This window comes from Alligator sinensis, unplaced genomic scaffold (genome assembly GCF_000455745.1).
Source record: "Alligator sinensis unplaced genomic scaffold, ASM45574v1 scaffold907_1, whole genome shotgun sequence".
Lineage (NCBI taxonomy): Eukaryota > Metazoa > Chordata > Crocodylia > Alligatoridae > Alligator > Alligator sinensis.
In genome coordinates this window covers 750783-771629 of record NW_005841925.1, presented here as the reverse complement: position 1 = coordinate 771629, position 20847 = coordinate 750783, and the positions used below count along the sequence as shown (strand labels likewise).

General features: G+C 44.9%; 1 protein-coding gene across 3 annotated transcripts in view; it reads right to left on the bottom strand.

Moving 5' to 3' along the window:
- Window positions 1-20847, bottom strand: part of LOC102385581 (SITS-binding protein-like) — an 81612-nt gene that overhangs the window by 14423 nt on the left and 46342 nt on the right. For 2 of the 3 annotated variants that reach the window (XR_003092976.1, XM_006019212.3), the window contains exons 8-9: window positions 10733-10854; window positions 8192-8371 (exon numbers count right to left, since the gene is read on the bottom strand). Coding sequence is in view for 2 of the 3 variants with exons in the window: in XM_006019212.3 (XP_006019274.1) it covers window positions 8192-8371; window positions 10733-10854 (302 nt within the window). In the remaining variant the exon portion in view is untranslated. Of the gene's footprint in view, window positions 1-8191; window positions 8372-9086; window positions 9396-10732; window positions 10855-20847 lie in introns of those variants that run through there. The other variant, XM_025198601.1, reaches the window with a different exon arrangement.

The following is a 20847-nucleotide window of genomic DNA, read 5'->3' as shown; positions in this document are numbered from 1 at the left end:
CGCTCTGTTTTGTTAAGGGGGCCACTGATCCCAATCTCCCCAAACAAAGCCATCTCATGGATGGCTTTCTGCTGCTTGACCAGCCTTTCCAGCACCAGGTACGTGGAGTTCTACCGAGTCTCCACAGCCTGCATGATTTTGTGCTGGAGGATGCTCAGCTCTGCCTGTTTGTCCCACAGCATCTTGTCCCCCTTGATGCTCTGGTGGAAGTAGCCCACCACCTTCCTGCATTTAGAAATAAGCTGGCTCCCTGCCATAGTGACGGGACCATCACTGGGAGCCCTGTCCCCCTCCAAAGTGTCCCTGACTATGAAGTGGAACTTTGTTGGCCTCCACTGTGTGGCACACAAGTTGGCATCACACACCGCCTTGATCATATTGGCCCCGTTATAACCCACGGGTGAGCTCGTCCTGCTCAATGAGCCACCCCTGCACCATGCGGTTCATGGCCATCATGATTTCCCTTGCTGTGTGGGACCCATCCATCACCTCCACTTGAAGAAGAGCCCACTAACACCCAGACTGATCAAACCAGTGCTCTGTGAGGGAGAGGTAGGCATGATCTCCATCCCAGCTGGTCCAGATATCTGAGGTGAAGTTCAAAGCTACCTACAGCCCTGCCTTCTGCAGCCCCTCCCTCAAGTACTCCCTGCATACCTCATATAGGGAGGGCACCACTGTCCTGTTAAAGGTGCGGGCACTTAGTATGATGGGGCCATGAAGGTCATGAGCTGCCTGAACCCTGGACGCTCAAAAAAGGAGAAGGGCCATCCAGAGCAAGCATCTCCCCAATGCGCTAGGTCACTTCACTTGCCTTCAAAACCTGCCCCCCTTTGTCTCCACCCTTCCCCCACTGGTTCAGGGTGGCCTGCCACTGGTTCAGGGTAGCCTGCTTCTTGGGGCTGGGGGCTTTGGAGTGACAGCAGGACTTCTTTTTGGGCATGCTCCCACTGGTGCCAAGCTGAGGGCAAGAGGGTACTGCCTCCTGAGACGCAACAGCATCACCATGGTGGCAAAGTATTTCACATCCTTGCCCTGGCTGATCTCCCTTCAGCAGTGCTGGCAGGTAGCATACCTGGGATCATCTGCTACCTCAAAATGATCCCACACTACACTACCCACCTGCTTCTGGGTTGAGGGTGGGGATCCTGCCTTATCCCTCTCCTCACCAGGCAGAGGCACAACAACAGGAGGAGCTGAGCCACCTGCCCCCACAACCTCCTTTGAGGTACCTTCCAGAGGAGACCTGCCTCTAGGGGAACTTTGAGGGGTGTGGAGCACAAACTCAGATTCCCCCTCCTTCCCCAGAATTTTCTTTGCTATAGCCCTGAGCTCCTCTGCTTCCAGATCCAGCTCCTCCTCTGGCACTGGAAAGCTTATGCTGGGAACTGAAATTGGGGTGGAGAATGTCATGCTGCTGCTGGTTAGTGGTGTTGGTGGTAGTGGTGCAGGTCAAAGCACTGCTACCACATCCTTGCTCCCACTAGCAGCAGAAGACTCATTGCTGCTAGGAAAGAGGGTGCGTCTATGTTTGGGGTGGGGGGAACTTGCAGCTCTCCCTCTGCCCCCTCTCTCTTCCCTGCCAGAAGACCTGGCACCTGCCTTTCCAGCACGCTTCATTCTGTTTGGTGTGCTGCAAAATGTGTGCATGTCTGTAATATGTGTTGTGCTTTCTTGCATAGTGATGACACACTGTGAGGGAAAACACAGATTTCTTGTTGTGGGGGGAAAGAATCAAGACAGACTAATAAGAACAAATAAGAGGATTTGGGGGGAAGAATTAATTGAAAGGAATGAATAGGGATAACAATAGGGATTGTAGGCAAGGGTAAGTAGGAAAGGATTGGATACAACTTACAAGAAGAGAGACTACCTACCAAGAAACTAGGTAGCAAGCCAGAACCCTTGAGACACTGCTGGTCCAAGAGTGACACAGCTCACAAAAGGCACAGATCACTTCAGACAGCTTTATATGTTGTTTCTATGTCTCCCCCAGAGAACTGTGATGGGAAGGGAATTTAGAGAAAGATCACAGTCAGTGGCCAGCTACAGATATCAATATCAGAGCAGTCTTTCCCCCACTCTCAGCCTTTTCCATATATAGAAGATTACCCCTCCCCATCCCTCTTCTCAGTTTCTGTTTTCTGCAAGCCTTCTGAATCTTTCTGAATCTCTCCGAATCGATTTGGAGGCTTCTGAATGCATTCGGACCTTTTAATGGGTCTCTTGATTCGAATTCGGTGATTCGGCCACCAAATCGGGCCGAATCTACTCCGAATCAAATTGGTTACTGAAGCTTCAGACAGCCCTAGGAAATATCTATAGTTGAGCATGAAATATTCTTTGTGAATTTTGGCAGGGTTTTAAATCCAGTTAGTATGAGATAGATGATTTTGTCATTCAAGCAGCTCTATGACATTGTGTTATACCTGCTTTTTAATTCTGAGAATATTTTAAAGTACAGGCATAACAGCATTGCCTGCTTTTAAAAGTTGTGGCATCTCCATCCTTGAAGGTTTTTAAGACGCAGCTAGACAAAGTCTTAACTGGGATGATATAGTTGAGGATAGTCCAGCTTTGAACAGGAGGTTGGATTAGATGACCTCCTGACAGGGCCGTCCCACGGGGATGCGAATTGGGATGACCGCCCTGAGCCCTGTGCTTTGGGTGGCCCCACGCTTTGGGGGGCTCTGCAGAGCCACGCAGAGTGACTCCATGCTGCCACCTGCTTCACATCCGGCCACTCAGCACCCCCTCTGCCACTGAATCCGCCGCTGGCTTCCTTGCATCCAGGGGCGGGGTCCCACACAGGCTGATTTGTCCCGGGCCCCACAGCCTGCTCAGGTCCATCTCTGCCTCCTGAGTTCCCTTCCAACCTTCATTTTCTATTATTCTATGACTATAACTTGAAGGATGGTTCCAAAGAGGATGGAGCTAGACTGTTCTCAGTGGTGGCAGATGACATAACAAAGAGCAACTGTCTCAAGTTGTAATAAGGGAGATTTAGGTTAGATATTAGGAAAAACTTTCTCACTAGGAAGGTAATAAAACACTGGAACAAGCTATCCAGACAGGTTATGGAATCTCCATCCCTGGAGGTTTTTAAGGCCTGGCTAAACAAAGCCTTGGCTGGGATGATGAGGTTGGGGGTGGTCCTGCTTTGAGCAGGGGGTTGGACTAGATGACCTCCTGAGGTCCCTTCCAACCCTCATTTTCTATGATTCTATGACTTGCACTTGCAATTCTCTACTTTAAAATTCTGCCTTTACACATTCTTATTCCCTTGGAAGTCCAGGACCCAGTTTGTTACATTGCTATAAGTTACCCATACACTTTTTCATTGTACTCCATTGTATTTTCCATTGTATTAACACAACAACCTGTATCTCTACATCCTCTTTCTAGATCTTTACCACTTACTTAACTATGGATATAGGAAGGACATTGCTATGGGTCAGATCATGCTCCCATTGAAATCTGTGGAAATTTGGTCCTGAATTTTACTAGGATAAGAACCGGAACTAAAAACTAGCACATTCTTCCTACTTGAAGTGACTCATTAAGGGTCTGATGCAAAATTCACTAAAGTCAGCCCATGAACCACCTTCAAGCTTTAACATGAAGGCCTTTTGTACTTCACTTTGTAGAAGGAGCTTATAGCAAGGGAAGACTCCTACAAAGGGCTCAATGCAGCGCTCCAAGGTTTTAAACCCTTCCAGTACTGTAGTGAAAATCCTTCAGGAGAATACCTCTACTTGGATTGGGATGCTTTCTGAAACTGATAGTGCTAGGAGTTCACCAAGTATGCTCTTTTCTGAGGTATTTGGGTACTGCCAGCCCCTCACATCTCTAAGTGCCTGAAAAATCTTTAGCAAATGTGTATCCAAATTCAGAGCTCATAAAATATTTAGTCCAGGTTGGCTTTGGAAAGTGGAATAGGCTTTGTCTTGAATCAGTTCAGAACATAGAGGCCTTGCACTATTTGCTTAGAAAACACTTAAATGAACAATATTTTAGGAGCTGAACTTTCAGCCAAACTTTGGCTTTGCACCTCTTGGGAGAAAGGTCTGAGGCTGCTTCAATCTTTGTTCTTGAGCTTGTGGTATCTTAGACAAGAATCTCTCCCTGCTAATGCAGACCACATTTCTGTGCTGGAACTGTCTGATTCAATCGCACAGGAGATTTTTCAATTCAAATGTTTCTTGGGAAGGAAATATGTTTTAGTTTTCTTGTGATTGTAACTAATCTTCAACATTACAGCCAAAATTCCAGACTTTTGTTATTGTAGCAATGTTTTCAGCCAAGTTTATTGTCAAATAACATTTTCCACCGTGAACTCTTGTTTGTGATCAGGATCTTATTTGGCCCAACTGATTGTGGGGACAAGGATTGGAGAAGGGTTAAGTGCAGAAGCAAGCAGACAGGTCTCAGGATGCCAAGGTCAGCGTGCCCCTCTTTAGGAGAGGTGTCATGGAATTCGTAAACGAATAAAAGTGATCAAGGACTGTGGTTTTATCTCAACTGGAAAAATGAATGCTTCTACAGCAGCAGGGGGTCTGGCAACATCACACTGGGGAATAGAAATAGTTCCAGCTCACAGAGCCACCTTCTGAATCATTCACCCAGAAACCCACCCCACATCTCCTCAGCCACAAGGTGAGGTAAAAGTGAGTGTTATCTCTGATTTCTGTGCAAGCGAGATAAGAGTCTGCAGGATTGGAGCTCATCTGCCAGGAACGGGCGAGGTACAGCATGTCTGTTTCCTCTGGGTCAACCTCCCTTCAAGTGAGGTGCCAGGGTCATGTTGTGAACAACCAGAGGGGCAGGCCTGGTGTAACTCATATATGGCTGCTATACAATAGTCAGTCCCAGCACAGCCAGAAAAGCCCACCTAGCCCACACATTTCAAGATCAAATAATACACACAAATCATAAAATATGTTTTCAATTGAAACGTTTATATTTCTCTCCCTGAAACACGTGTCTTTTTCTCCTTTTGCCAAGGAGAAAACTCTACTAAGGAGCTAACACACAGATAGATGTTATTTGGAATTAAAGTCATCTTCTGTTTGTGTGTTGCTCTGAAGAAAACTGTGAGGTCATAAAGAGATCACAAGTTCAGGGAATACAGTGAGGAAGCAGATGAGATGTTAAGCCACCTTGATATCTTACCCATGTAAATAATTAAGGAAAAGAGGAGCAAAATATAAAATATCAAAGCAGAATTATTTAATAGACAAAAAGGTTATTTAAAGTTTCTAATAAGCCAATAAGAAAGCTCTTTGATTGTCTAGACTTAATAAGGCCATAACTCACACTACATTTTATGCAGTTTATATGCTAAATGAACACTTAGCATATCTCTCTGCAATGAAAGTGATAAATCTGTGGAGGCAGCTACATGAGATACTCAAGGCAAGATCAACGTGTGAACATCCCAAAGTTGCAAAAGTGTTTAGGCACTTAAATTAATCTTGATCTGAACAAATAAGGAAAGTTTCAGGAAACCTAATTAGATATCCGTGGTGTTTGAAACTCTAGTAGAAAATGCAGAAAAATGTTGATTGCTTTTTAAAGTACTACAGCTATCTTGTTAAATGCTAATTGATAACGCTCATTTGCCTTATTAGTCTAAACAAGTGTTGTTTAAAATATTGTAGCATAAATAGTATGAATGGCTCTGCAATTTAGCAGCCCATGAGGTCAAAAAATAGCTTCATGTAAGTAAATCCTGTACACAGACCAGCTGCTGATATGCCTGGATCCTGACACTGACCCCAGCCTGTGACTCCGTGTCAGATAATCTCACGCTTTTCTCACATCATGACCTCCAGCTTTCACCCAGTTGCAACCAATCCTCAAAGGCATCTCAGAACCCTCTTTTTCCCTCGTGAAACAAGGGATTCTGGGAGGCATCTATGCAGAAATCAACTGCCAAAAGCTGGGCAGACAGCTTTTAGTGAATGACTGATACATAGAACCAAGTAGGTTTGTAATCTTTCTTTCTTGGACCATGGCTGGTGATGTCTTGAGGAGGCTGTTAACTGTCTGGAAAATTTATACTTTATTTCATTTCTCCAGCTTACATTTACTTATAGGTGTGCTTTGAAGTGGGCAAGGAGAGTGGAGAAACAGGTTAGGGGGGGAGGGAGCTCTTTCAAATGAATATTCATTTTGAATAATTACTCTAGAATCAGTAGAAGACACTATTGAGGGCAGTGCTACTGAAGTTGCACTGGACCAGGTCCTTTGTGGTTTTCACCTTCAAAACACTGATTAGTCCCCAAGAGGTAGATAAGTACTATCATTATTATCCTTGCTTTACAAAGGGAACCTGGAACAAGGAGTTGATAGGACTTGTCCAAGGCTCTAGAAAGTGAGTGATAGATGTGAGATTAGATTTTAGGAGATTCTAAGCTCTCAGCTTTTAACCTCCCATTTTCCTTTTGTCCAGGAGTGTAACAAATGCTAATTAGCAGGAAAACAGGTGAAACAGTTAAAAATAAGCAAAATCAGTCAAAAACAGAAGTCATTTGTAAACTATAACAGTGTTCCCTCTTTTCATGCAGCTCCAGGGCACTGTTAAGGATGATTGCAACCAACACTTCCTCTAATATCTATTTTGATTCCTTAGCATCACTCTATCTGCAAATTCAATGAAAATTTAAATTAAGTCCCAGTAATCGTTTCAATATCAACCAAATGCACAATGCCTCTATGTTCCAAAGCAAGACTACCAGAAGCAAGCGTGCCAAACCTGCACAGTGTAACCTGGGGATGAATGGGAAGCAATGCATCAACCCCAAACACCAATTCAGTGGGGGCGCCAGAATGAAAACCCGCACTGCTTGCTGCCACTGCAGAAGTCCATATTTGGGGAGCTTGTGCTGTGGCAACAGCAGCCAAAAGCACAACTGCAGAAGCTCCTGTGCCAGCAGAAGAGCACTTGCTTCCCTCCCAACCATGCTGCCCAGAGTACCAACATTTTACCATAAGTTACATCTCTGCCTGCTCCCAAAAGCAGCTTCATGACAGCCTAAGTTGACTGTATACACCCAGTCCTTTAAGTGCACAGGCACAGAGCATTCTGCAACAAGCCAATGTTTTTATGAAACTGGAGGGATAGGGGTTATTAAGGAAATAGAATGGAAGATAAAAGCAATGGTTTTCCTTGGATGGTTGGTATAGTGATAGAAGTTATACTTTATGGATGCTCCCTAGTAGGAGGCTGAGGGAGTTGGGATTTGGGAAATGATCCCTTAGTGATAGAGCCTCTAGCTAGTCACTTAGTGAGATACAGACAAAGGGTCTGCAGACATTGTGTCATGCTCCACAAATTAAAGTGTGTTGTTCTTCTCATTCACCTATGCCTGTATTTACTCATCCCAGTGATCACTACAGTTGGAAAGCCCTGGTTTTTATACCAACACTATACAAGGCAGCTATCCTGCCAAAGGGTCATAAACCTAAATACAAAATGCTGACACTGCAGAGAATTTTCCACAGGTGACAATTACTCTTGTGTAGTGTTTGCCGATGTTTCCAAAGGTGGGGCAACTGGAGTGAAGACAAAAATGAAGAGCAATAAAAAGTATGAAGAGCCTAGAGAAGCTGACATTGTAGGGAAGGTTTAAGAACCTAAGGATGCCTCCCTGGGCTAAGAGATTGTCAAGGTGAGCATCTGGCCATGACTGCACATGTTTGGACAGCCTAGACATCTGATGGGAGAGGTGATAATGGGGCTAGAGTTGTGACAAAGTTCAGAAGAAAAAAAAATTAGGTTTAAGATTAGGAGGCATTTTCTGACAGTAGAATCTGGAAGATGGCAGAATTAAAAGACATGGTAGATTCTCAGTTGCTAGACCCAGTTAAAAATTAGACTGGGAAAAGCACTCGAGATCACTGAGGAAAATCATTTGCTGGCCCCCAAATCTGGATGAGTATGAATGACTTACTAGGTCTTTTCCAAGTCTATGGCTCCATCGAAAGTCCACTGAAATAGATAGGAATCTTCCATTGGTTTTAATGGGCTTTGGATCAATCCCAAAGTTTCTAACAAACTCCATTTGATCCAGACTGCTTGGTGGGGGAGCTGGGGTAATGGGAAGGGGAAGCACAGAGGTCAGCTGGTCTAAATTACATTGTGAAAATGCCCCTGAGTAGAATTAGTCCCCATGTCTGCATTACCTACCTCATCTCCAATGAGAAATTCATCATCTACTGTAAAGGTGATAGGGTCATTAGGGCTGAGCCACCACACTGGCCGGAAGATGGGATACCCCATGGATAGCCACTCCTTGCTGTATTTTAAAATGAGTGGGACAACAAACTCTTGATGCCTCTGTATGTACTGTCTAGTGAGATTCAGCACCTGGGAAGAAGAATTCAACAAGTTCTCTCAATTAATAAATGGCAAAGAGAACAGAAAAACAAGACTTTTCACTCCCAGAGGGAAAACAAGGTCATGCAGAAAAGCATGGACAATTAATCCTAGCAAAAAAATGATCAGTGAACCACTGGACAAGCAAGTGCAAACAGCTGTGACAGATTGATGTGGTGTGAGCTCCCTGCATCTCAGCTGCTACTGCTGTGGCATGAGTGTGGGATCCCTGTACCCCTCCTGCTGTGGGCTCCTTTACTCAAAAAGTAAAACTGTAGCTCTCTAGGGCTAGCACTGGGTTGGAGAGAGCCTGGGGGTGTCAGCTAGCTCCCTCACACACATACCCAATGGCCTCCCCGATGAGGACCTGGGACTCTTCTCCTTACACTGGCAGTGGGAATCAAAAGGGGGTGTGATTGTGCCTCTGCACCCCACACTGGATCCACCTCTGACTACTGACATAGAAGGTGTGATTTAACTCCTAAGTCTTTCAGCTTGAATTTTACCAGACTTATCATCCTAAAATTGAATCCTCAGGGAAACATGTCTGTCACCATCAGAACAAATGGCATGTTTGGATGAACCAGCCTTACTGATTCTCTTTCTGGTACCAGCTAGTTGATGCTAAAACCAAATCATAAAGAAAAAAATAAGTTTCCTATGTTGTTGCAGTGGTGATAGTATATGGAGGGGAGAGAAGTACTGATGCAGAAACATGTGCTTCTTTGGCTGCTATTTCTGTCTGATTTTCTGTCCTCACTATGGAAAAGTCAGTGCCTCGGAGGTGATGCATCCACTAAACTGAAAAGGTTGGGAATTACATTTCCCCCAGGTACATGTTTGCTGAGAGAGAGAGAGATGGTGCATATCACCACTCCCCTTCAGCATGCACGACAATGTAGCAAGGCTTCATGAATACTGGTGCTGACATCTGTGTCAATGGTATACAACTTGCTTTCATCAGACCTGAATGGATGAATGCTTTGTTCTCTTCCTGCTTTGCTGAAATTGAGATCTGGATGGGAGAGAGCTGTCATAAGTTCAAAAGAAGACCATGGAGTCTACAGGTTAGAAGAAGGATGCTACAGACATGTCCCCATGAGCATGCACATGCGGTTTGCAGCACTTCAAAGCTGTTTGAGGTACTGCAAACTACATACAGCACACATGCACCCATGTGCCATGCTGCTAATTTACAGCACGGTGGGGTTTTTTTTTATACCAGGAGATCTCAGTGTAAAAAAAAACTACCACTAAAAAATGCAGCATGTGTGCGCCTACAGAACCACAGCCTGACCAATCACAACCATTCTCTGGCTGATGGCCAGGCTCTGAGTGGCTGGCTCGGTGCTGCTGCTGCCCCAGAGGTACCCAGAACCCTGGGTAAGGGTCCTGGGGCCAGCACAGGTGCTGGGCCCAGCCTTCCCTACCCCATCTGGGTACCTTTGCTGTGTGCCAGAGGACACGTGCAGGGGTGTGCCTGGGGACAAATAGCAGCAGCACAAATATGTGCCACTGCTATTTGTCCTGTGGGAAACAGGGGCCCCTGCATTATGCTTGTAGAGATGTACCCTAGGAGTCCAGTATATGTGATTCCTGCTCCTACTTCTCAGAGGCCCTCCTACTCTTTGCTTGGCAAAAAATTAGATGGCGATTTTGGTTTCCTGGTCACTCCTGAATCTCAGATGACACTAATGGCCCAAATGGGATTTTTCAACTACTTCAGGACAAGCATTTCCTTCAGTTATGGGTCTTGGTAAGGTCAACCACATCTTTTGGGCTTCTAGTGAGGAGAAGTGCAATGTACTCTATCTAAATTGGCTTGATGACCCTCCCAAGTCACAGGTGGGGCAAAAGGCAGCTTTTGCCCAGTTGTTGGGCAAACTTAACCACAAGGACCATATTGCACCATTTCCACAGGAAGTGACTTGACTTTCTTGGAGATCAATTGAAAAGCTTGAGCTAACAGACCCTAAATTTAAACCTGCAAGGCAAAACAGTTCGTACTGGAGAGCCTTTATCCTGGAATTTATTTCCCCCATTGCTTTGACAGAACTTGAGCCTAAAATTGCTGAACATTACTGAAGAAACAAGCCATGCACATTAGGAACCTATTGATTTGGAAACCCAATTTTAGGCACCCAAATACAGACTATTTCTGGCATAAACAAGCTGAGGTGCAGAAATTATCTGCAAAAAGGGGATGGGTAATACCTGTTTCACAGTGCTATTATTGGGACTAACATTGGCAAAGCCCTTCAGATTCTTGTATAAGAGTCTCTACAGAGCACATTATCTGGATCTTGTGGTGCCAGGGAACACTTGATGATATGAGGCATAGAGAGTACATACCCAGTCATCACAGCAGACCCATGGCGGAGTGCTGAAGGACATCACAGGAAGGAAGGTCACAATCTGCAACCACCGAATATAGAGCTCTTCATCTGTCAGGAACTCATTGGTAAGGGTCCCTCCTGAGCAGAATGGATTCCATTAGTAGAAAGGCAAAGTAAAAATGAACGTAGCAATTCATAATGAGATACTAGAATCTGTTGCAATATGGAGTCAAACTGTGAGCCCAAGAGCTTAGAGGTCCAGGGTTTATCCACAGTACAAAGAGCATCAGAGCAAGTTTCCTTCACAGAGTCTTGCAGCACATTGCCACATGTTCTGGTGAGTAGCAAAGTACTGGAATCCTCAGATCCATTCAATCCTTGGCTTCTCTGCCAGACAGCAAACCAGGATGCAACTCATAGGCCATGAACATGTTTTCACAGGGGAAAAGCCTGAAAACATTGACATTACACAAAGGCAAATGTCATGTTGCTTTCTCAGTTGTGAACAATTCAGGTTCTAAAGGCAATGATGCAGAAATGAAACATTTTCAAACATGCCTAAATGATTTAGAATCATAGGAAAGTAGGGCCAGAAACGACTTCACAAGGTCATCTAGTCCATCCCCCTGCTTAAGGTAGGATCAACCTGACTAAACCATCCCAGCCAAATGTCTGTCCAACCTGCTCTTGAAAATATTTAAGGGTGGAGATTCCACGTCTCTAGGTACCCTGTTCAAAAGCTTGACCACCCTTATATTCAGGAAGTTCCTTCTAATCTCCAACATATCTTTTCTCTGCTGCAGCTTGAGCACATTGTTCCTAGTCTTGTCCCTTGTAACCATGGAGAAAAACCTGTCTCCATCCTCTCTATAATCACCCTTCAGGTATTTAAAGGCTGTTATCAAATCCCTCATCATTCTTTTCTTCTCCAGAATAATTAACCCTAGCTCTTCCAGCCTTTCCTCATAAGTGTTGCTTCTCAGGCTGCTAATAATTTTGGTTGCTCTGCACTGGACCCTTTTCAGTCTATCCACATCCTTCTTGAAGTATGGGGCCCCAAACTAGACACAGTACTCCAGCTGAGGCTGCACCAGTGCTGAATAGGGTGAAAGAATCATTTCCCTTGATTTGCAAGTGACACTTCTGTTAAGACAACCTGGCAAGCTGTTGGCTTTTTTAGCACAAGAGCACACTGTTGGCTAATATTCAGCTTATGGTCTACTATAACTTCCAGGTCCTCTGAAGGTACATTTATTCCCAAGATTGTATGTAATTATTTCACCCCGAGTGTTGGACTTTGCACTTGTCCTTGTTGATCCATTCTGGATCCTATTACTGCTCTACAGAGTGTTTGCAACTCTACCCAACTTTGTGGCATCTGCAGATTTGCTACATATGCCCTCAGTTCCATTATCCAAATAATTAATGAACATGAGCTCTAAAGTCAACTGTGTTTCAGTGGAACTGAGGTTCTTAAACTGTGTTAGATGATTTTGCCTATCAGACCCACAATCTAATAGTGACCTTTGGGAAGACCTGTGTATTTCTTTATTACAGCAGCATTTAGGCTCCCCAAAGGATAACATATCATCAGTGTGCTAAGTACTGTACATAAACATAGTAGAGACAGCTCCCATGAAAAGATTGCAATCCTGACAGATTAGTGTGAGAAAGAAGGGATTATTACTGTTTTATGGATGGAGAAGTGAGGTGCAGAGTATGGATATACTGCAAGGCGAGATTATAGCTGGAATTTCGAACAGGTTTGAATTCAGCATCCAACTCCCATCAAAATCCAGTGGCACCTGAACATAGGTGCCAACTCCGTGGGTGCTCCAGGGCTCAAGCACCCACTAAAAAAAATAGCGGGTGTTCAGCACCCATGAGACACAGCCGTGGATGCTTGCAGACATTAAAAAACAAAACAAAAGCATGCTTTACGAGAAGTAGCAGCATGTTACTTCAACCCAGCTCTTCAGTGTCAGTAAAGATCAGGTGTTTTAGCGGGGCTTTTTGACACTTAACTAAAGCTGATCCAATGGGCTATTAGATAAAAGTGTCAAAAAACCCCCACTAAAGTGCCTGAACTCTACAGATGCTGCAGAACTGGTTTGAAGTAATACACTGCCTGTTCTAGGCATGTGTTTGCAGCTTGGTGCAGGAACATGCCAAGTTCAAAGCACTGCTTTTTGGGAGGTTTTTTTACATTTGCAAGCACCCACTGGCAAAAACCAAAGTTGCTACCTATGCACTGGAATGCCTCCTTGGAATATCCCAGTCTGTGTCAGACTTAGAAATATAAATCCACATCATCAACTGATGTAAATTGGCATAACTTAATTGAAGCAAATGGAGAATTTTATCCACTGCCGGTAATTGTGTCTAAGCTTGATTATTTATACAGTGGACAGTTAGAAACCCGAATGTGTGACTGAATCATGAGGGAAACCAGACACAAAATTACATATTTGGAAGCTGAGGTGTCTGGATCAAACATGGCTTGAACTATGAGAGGGTTGGGTGACATCTGAAGGAGGGTAGGGACTAATAATTATGACTGAGAGGCTCACTAGATCCACGGGGAAAAGCTTAGACCAGAAGATGAATGGGACAGCCCTACAAGGAAGTTTAGGCACAAATGAGAACAAGTCTGGGCAGAATAAGGCAGCTAAATTAAGAGGATGCTGATGGAACAGATGGCCTCAGCTGCTGCATGGTAACTGTCTCTGTGCCTGTTTGAGGCCTAAATTTCCTCAGTTTCTCTCACTGGGAGCATCTACATGAGATGCTAACTGCACAGTAGCTGAATAATACTGCACAGTAGCATGTCACAGCACAGACAGTGTTAATATGCTAGTGTGCAGTATTATTAGGCTACTGCACAGTAGCGTCACTAAAAAAAGTGATCACCGGCACTTTTGCGCCATAACTCTGGTTACTGAGCATTTATTTAGTATTAGATTATACAAGTACTAAATAACGGTGCAGTAACTACTGTGCAGTAGTGTCTTGTGTAGATATTTCCACTGTGGAGTAAGAATGGGCAAAAGAAGAGTTACTATTAAGACAGCTGAGACCTCCTAAAACAGTGCCTCCTGGATGGGGTTACGTGAAATGACATGTTATTCCACTTATAAGTCTACCTTTTTCCCCCTTAATAAGAGTCACAGAAGTCTCAATCAACAAATATGGAGTCAGTCTAAAAATCAGAACAGTATATATTATCGTTCAGAGCAGATGGGTGCCATGCAGGATCATCTGCACCATTGTGGTGGTAGAGTCGCCCCATGTCAAGTTGAGGTTGCAAGACTCCTGGCTCCACTGCAGGGAGCAGGGAAGCTGAAAAGCCTTGGGTCCTTAGCTCTGAGGCCATCCATATGGCAGGTCACCACTGGAGTCACAGAGCTAAGAAACATCTCGTAAGGTGAAGAAAGCCTTGCAGGGTTCTGATGGACCCCTACCTGTGTGTCATAGGAAGTCAGTCAAAACCAAGAGTAGTGACACATTTTGGAAAATTGCCACAGAACTACCCACTGGCTCCTTCCCCACATCCCTTAAAATATCAGGAGAAGATGGATTATGAGCCCCTAAAGCCAGGATCGAAGGTTTGGGGGCCATATGTCATTGAGGTTTAAATCCAGCACTTTGCATTCTCCTGTGCCTGAAGAAGGGTGTGTGCGCCTGAAAACTTGCAAATAATGTTTTTGTGTGTGTGCAAATATCTAGTTGGTCGAATACAAGATATCACCTCTGCCACAAGTTCTGATTCCTTTTGCCTGCAGACCAATATGGCTACAGCTTGTATCCCTGATACCATTATTGGTAGCATTTATCTCCACTCTATAGGCCTGGCTATACAGCATGTCAAAATCAACGTGTCTTATACCAGTTATATACAGCACTGTAACCTACACCAGTGTCCACAGTGAACAAATGGCCATTTGTTCATAGGTAACTACTGAAGAAGGCACTACACTACACTGCCTCGCCATTAGTGGCAAAGGAGCAGGCAATAGCCTATTTGCATTACATGAAAAGTCACCCCAGGATATAAGTAGACACATGATGCCTACACCAGAGTAACTTACACGGTGTAGTTTCCTCTTGATTTTTCCAGGGATAACTCTACACCAGATTCTAGTAAGCTACACTAGTGTATGACTAGAAATCAAATGTCCACTTATTTTTCACACCAGTGTAAATGTGTTATCCATCCAGGCCCTGTGTCTGGGAAGTTAAATCAGAGGTGTATGTTTTCATAAGCAGCAGCTTAGTTTAGTACCTGATGGAGTAAGCTGTTGCTCATGAAATATTATGCATCTCTGATTTGTTCAGTTTTTAAGTGCAAATCTCCCCTTCCTTCTGCCTGACTTCAGACTAGCACCGTTAACTACCTCTCTCTGCTCATGGGAAGTCTCTCACAATAGCACAATACCTTGTAGCATTTCTCTTTTTTAAATAATATTACAGAGATCCCTATATATATATATATCCAAACCCAACCTGAGGAATACAGTAGACTTAAACATTTTAATTTTTTGAAAGTGAAAAGTATTTCCTTCCATTTCCTGAAAAGTAGTAAGAAAGTATAGGAAGATGGGGGAAAACTCCATTCCCCTGTGATTTCTCCCCCATTTCAAAGTGGAAACATTTTAAAAGGGGATTTCTTTATCCTGCAAACCCCCTCCCCCTCCTCCCCCAAAACACAAAAAAACCTATTGCAGGAAAAATCCCCATTATACAGCCAGCTCTACTTGTAAAGAAAAAATATCCTGGAAAATATTTAACTTAAGAAGTTTCTGATGAACAGCACTTGAGAAAAAGAAATGCATAGAGAACCAGGCCCTGTTCAACTACAGGCCAGGTCCTCAGCTGGAATGTAGATTAGCAAGTCTTTGTTGAAATCAGTGGAGAAATGCTGACTTAGCACCAACTATGGATCTGACCCTGCTGTTCTAAAAGAAGTGAAGACAGTTGCTCTTATCAGTTATGATCAAACAACATAGACATGGAAGAGTGGACGTTGGGGTAGGAAGGGGGAAGAGGAAGGGAAGAAAACCCACAAACAACATTGAGATGATATCAGGAAAGGTTAACGTTTCTGGCCATCTGACAGCCCAGACAAAATAATGTAAATTGGTTCAGTCTATGTTATAAAGGATTCAAACTGATTAAGTGATATATCGGTGACTTTAGCTGGAGTATCCTGGTGCAGAGGCTATGATAATGAGAATAACAGACAAATGTTCCAAATCATCATCTGAAGAAAGGCTTTCATTTTTCTGTCTCTCTTCAGATTTGAATGGTTTCTTACTAATGCCACATTTGGCTAGAAGTCCTCATCAGAGAGAAATATAGTCAAAGCAAAGTCCTCTAAAGATAAGTATTTAAGGGTTTTAAAAATCACCTCCAAATAGCCCCATCTACAACCCGCCAGCCCTTTTCTGTATTTATTAATTATTGGTTGTCTTCTGTAATGCATTCACTCACTATCCAGTGACTGTGACATTACCGTTAACAACCACGTAAATAATTCTGACATCACAAAACAAAGCTAAAGAGTAACTGAATAAATCAGACAGGAGAATGGAAAAAATATTCTAAAATAGGTATATTTGCCAAAAAAATGGTAATCCTTAGTGGCAAAGGCACTAAGATAAGAGTTCAATAGCTGCAGAAACCCAGAAGCTATTTGGATGTGCCTTCCTCAATGTAATGAATTCTAGTGCTTTCAGGAAGTGAACTTCACCCCTGAATTAGGATCTTTGATGATGACTTAAGCGAGGATTAATTTATTTGTAGGGTTTGTGCCATCTCTAGGCCCCATGGGTGCCTCTTGCCCCATCTCAAACCCCTTTGAGACGGGGTAAGAGGCATATGCGGAAATGAAAAAATGTTCCCCGCGCTGCAAACTTGCAGCATGGGAAGAAAATTAGACCCCCTGGATGCAGGGGGTCAAAAAAATAAAAGCTCCACAGAAAAGCGGAGCAAGGCACGGTCCCAGACCATGCCTGGAGCCAGCAGGGAGTCAGTCCTCCAGAAGAGATGCTCTGGTTTCGGCTAGAGCGTCTCCTTGGTGCTCTTGCTGCCTCAGGCCCCCAGCACTGTCCAGGGTAAGCGGGGGAATGGGGGTGGAGGGGGTTCATGGGGGGCGGGGGGGGGGGGATGTCCCCAGGAGCTGCGACTCCCGGAGCCATGTGACCCGCTCCAGTGCAAAGCAAGACTAGCGAGCCACACAAGGCTGGGCCAGCTCCCACCATCCCCGCAGGAATAGCGGGGCAGAGGCAGGAACCGGTGCAGCACACAGGGACTGCATGCCAGGTCCAGCCAGGTCCTGCCAGCCCTGGGGCTGCTTGTGCTGCCTGGCTGGGCCCCAGCAACAGCACAAGCAGCCCCAGGGCCAGTACATTGTCCCCGAGAGCTGATAGCCATCAGCAGTAGGCTCAGAGCGCCCCACTCCCGGTGCTGCTGTGAAAGGTAAGTTATGGGCCCTGGGTGGGGGGGGCTGAGGCCCTCCAGGGTGCCTGGGACCCTGGGCAGGGGGGCTTGGGCCCTGTAGGGGATAGGGATTGTGGCCCTCCAGGGGGAACTGGCCCCCATGTATTTGCTGGGTGGGGGGGACTGCACCCTGTGGGCGACAGAGGACCCACCCCTCCTGAGCAGCCCCCACAGCAATTGCCCCACACCTACCCATACACCTTCCCCCACACCCTTTCTCACCCCCTTCCTGCAAACACCACATCCCCCATCACACACCCATCATGTGCGAAGAAAACCAACAGCCCACATCAACACATATAGGTATTTAGATTGTATTTTGTCATGATGATAGACACACTGGTAGGCTTCCAAATTGCTTTAACATGGTAAATATACCAATAAAGCATTGCCCAACTGATCACTGTCTCTCTCTCTCTCTAGATATGTTGGCTAGCACTATGCAAGAAAGAGACTTGGGGGTCATCATTGACCACAAGATGAACATGAGCCTGCAGTGCGATGCTGCGGCTCGTAAAGCGACCAAAACGCTGGCTTGCATCCATAGATGCTTCTCAAGCAAATCCCGGAACATCATTCTCCCCCTGTACTCAGCCTTAGTGAGGCCGCAGCTGGAGTACTGCGTCCAGGTTTGGCTGGAAAAGTGCAGGCTCAGGGGTGATCTGATGGCCACCTATAAGTTTATCAGGGGTGACCACCAGTATCTGGGGGAACGTTTGTTCACCAGAGCGCCCCAAGGGATGACGACTAGGTCGAATGGTCATAAACTACTACAAGACCGTTTCAGGCTGGATATAAGGAAAAATTTCTTTACTGTCCGAGCCCCCAAGGTCTGGAACAGCCTGCCACTGGAGGTGGTTTAAGCGCCTACATTGAACACCTTCAAGAGCAAACTGGATGCTTATCTTGCTGGGATCCTATGACCCCAGCTGACTTCCTGCCCTTTGGGCAGGGGGCTGGACCCGATGATCTTCCGAGGTCCCTTCCAGCCCTAATGTCTATGAAATCTATGAAAATATTAAATGTATGCGTGTGCATGTGTGTGTGTGTAGAGTGGTCTTTTGTTTTAATTGTGGAAGAACATGGATTTTGGAGTATTTTTAAAAATGGATTTGGGATGCTGCTGCAGCAGTTCAGCTGGCATAAGGGGTAGTCCCCCCAGGTATTAATTGGCTGGGCCCCAGAAGCGCCTGAGAGCAAGCAGACCCCAAGTTACTTGCCAGGGCAGCTTTTTGTGTGGATGAGGCCAGGACAGGGCAACTTTTTATACTGCTGGTGACAGCACAGCACCGGGCTCTAGCTCCCCCTGGCTGCGGATCCAGGAGGAGCCAGGCAGAGTTATTTTGCCCCAAGTGGCACAATTTGCTCCACAACAAAGTACATGTCTGAGCATGTATGCTGAGGCAAAAAGCCCGGTTCAAATTTGCACTGCTTCTATTTGAGCTGCTGCAAATGCACGTGCATGCATGTGTGGACATGCCCCATGAGTGTATTCTACCAAAAGTGAGCAACATGCAACATGTGTACAGTGAGGTATCCAAATACAAACTGGGAAACCAGATGTCTTTGGGGTATGAATATTTTCATTTCTATGTTACCAGTTTGGCTTCAGATAAAATTATTACTAGAGATGAGCAAGGGAGACTCGCATAGCTCTATCAGCATTCAAGGAACCTTACTTTATCTCCAGCAGTAGGGGGCAATGCTTCTGGAGCAGATTGGATGGATAGCTGGGGGATCACGGTTTGTGGCCAGATTTATGACAGTATTCCTCACAAATGAAATTCTGAGGCTCCTTGCCCACCTGCCGCTGAATACTTTCAAACCAAAAACAGTAGGAAAGATATTGAAAAACATAGAGAGAAGGCTTGTTCCCAGACACGGCACTGTAGTACCACACAAATAAGAGCCCCATGGTGATAGCTTGTACTCAAAGAGAAGAGACTGAGACCAGAGGGCTAGAAGATGTGACCTTGTTTTGCCTGCCTTTACATATCACTCCTTAAATAGCTTAGCAGTAATAATCTGGGTCTGCTCCATCTGTGCAGAAAGTGGCGGAGGGGCAGGGTATCACTGACTAATTTATAAGAAACATATGGTATAAATGGAAACAGACTCTGATTTCCCTCTGAAACACTAGACAGTTGCCTTGGGGGTAAAAAAAAGATAATGATCTAGGTTTGATTAAAAAACCCCTACTATAGGCATTAGAAAGCTGGCCCCTGACTAGGAGTCAGAGGCTTTCATAAACAAAGTATTATTGTTCTGGTACAGGTTTACATCTTTTTGCCAGACAGTCCACTGTATGAATGGGAGCCCACAGATCTACTGCCATTGCCTCTGTCTGGCAGGAAAAGCTTGATATAGACCTTGCTGCCAGTTCCCCACCTCCGTTCTTTGGCTGCATTGTTGCTATAGTGGAGGTACCCAGTGACCCTCCACAGTGCCATACCTAGACTCCTGGTGGTCCTGGGCAGACTTTTAGTATCAGGTCCCCCTTCGCCAGAGATAATGATAATAATAATCAAACAACAGAAAAAAATTACCATTTAGACATATAAACTAAATTTGTGGAAATAAAAATGCAGGATTAGGTATATGTATATGCTCAATATTAAAATTCTTTTTTGCAGTTGTAATATTTTTTTTCTCCATTTTTGGGCCCCCTTTCTGTCTCAGGCCCAGGCGGCTGCCTGGTTCGCTCATGCCTGTGTCCAGGTCTGACCCTTCATCAGGATTGAGGCCCCTGTGCAAGGTGCAGCACAAACACACAAGCAGAAGCAATTCTTACTGTGAAAGAGCTTTCTGGTCTAATTCTTCTGGAACACATACCAAGGAGTTACATGTCAGCATGGCTTAACAATGCTGTATATGATCCCATACATGCCAAAGGACAGCACATCTGCCAGCACTGCTCTGAGTTCCTTTGGAGGGTGGGTTTTTTTTCAAATGTTCTCCACCTAGTATTTTACCATGGCAATGGCTAGATTTCCCAAAAAAGCTCCACGAAGATGGAAAAGCTCTATGCTGTATTACTGGCAACAATGTTCCAAAACAGAAGAGAGCTCATAAATATTCAGCTTTCAGTGAAGCCAACTGCCCGCCATCTCCTGTTGATCACTGCAGGGCTTGCTAAGTATTCCACCCTTTTAAAATTGAGTAATTTATTTAGGCTGCTAAATATGTGTTTAAGAGCCTAATTTTAGGCACCCACTTTCTGAATGTCTGGTTTGGCTCTTTCTGTTAACACCTGGTGCTCTGGTATACCTGGTCGTAACACCTACCATTGGTAAATCTAGGACTTAGGCTACTGTTTGCCAATACAGTAGCCTAATTTGCTTGTTCCATGTGGGGATATAGCTTACTCTAGATGTTACTGAGTAGAAAGCCATGCTGCAAGGATTATGTCACACCAGGCTGTGGGTGGGTAGCAGGGCTGTGTGAAGCTTTGGCAGCCTATTTGATTTGGAGGAGATTCAGCCTGATTCAGGGACCAAATCTGCGAATCGAAATCAAATTGGAAAACCAATTAAAAGCTCTGAATCAATTTGAAGCATCCGAATCAATTCGGAAAAGCTTCGGAAAAGATTCAGATGATTCGGCGATTCAGCTGCCAGCAGCTGGTAAGTATGT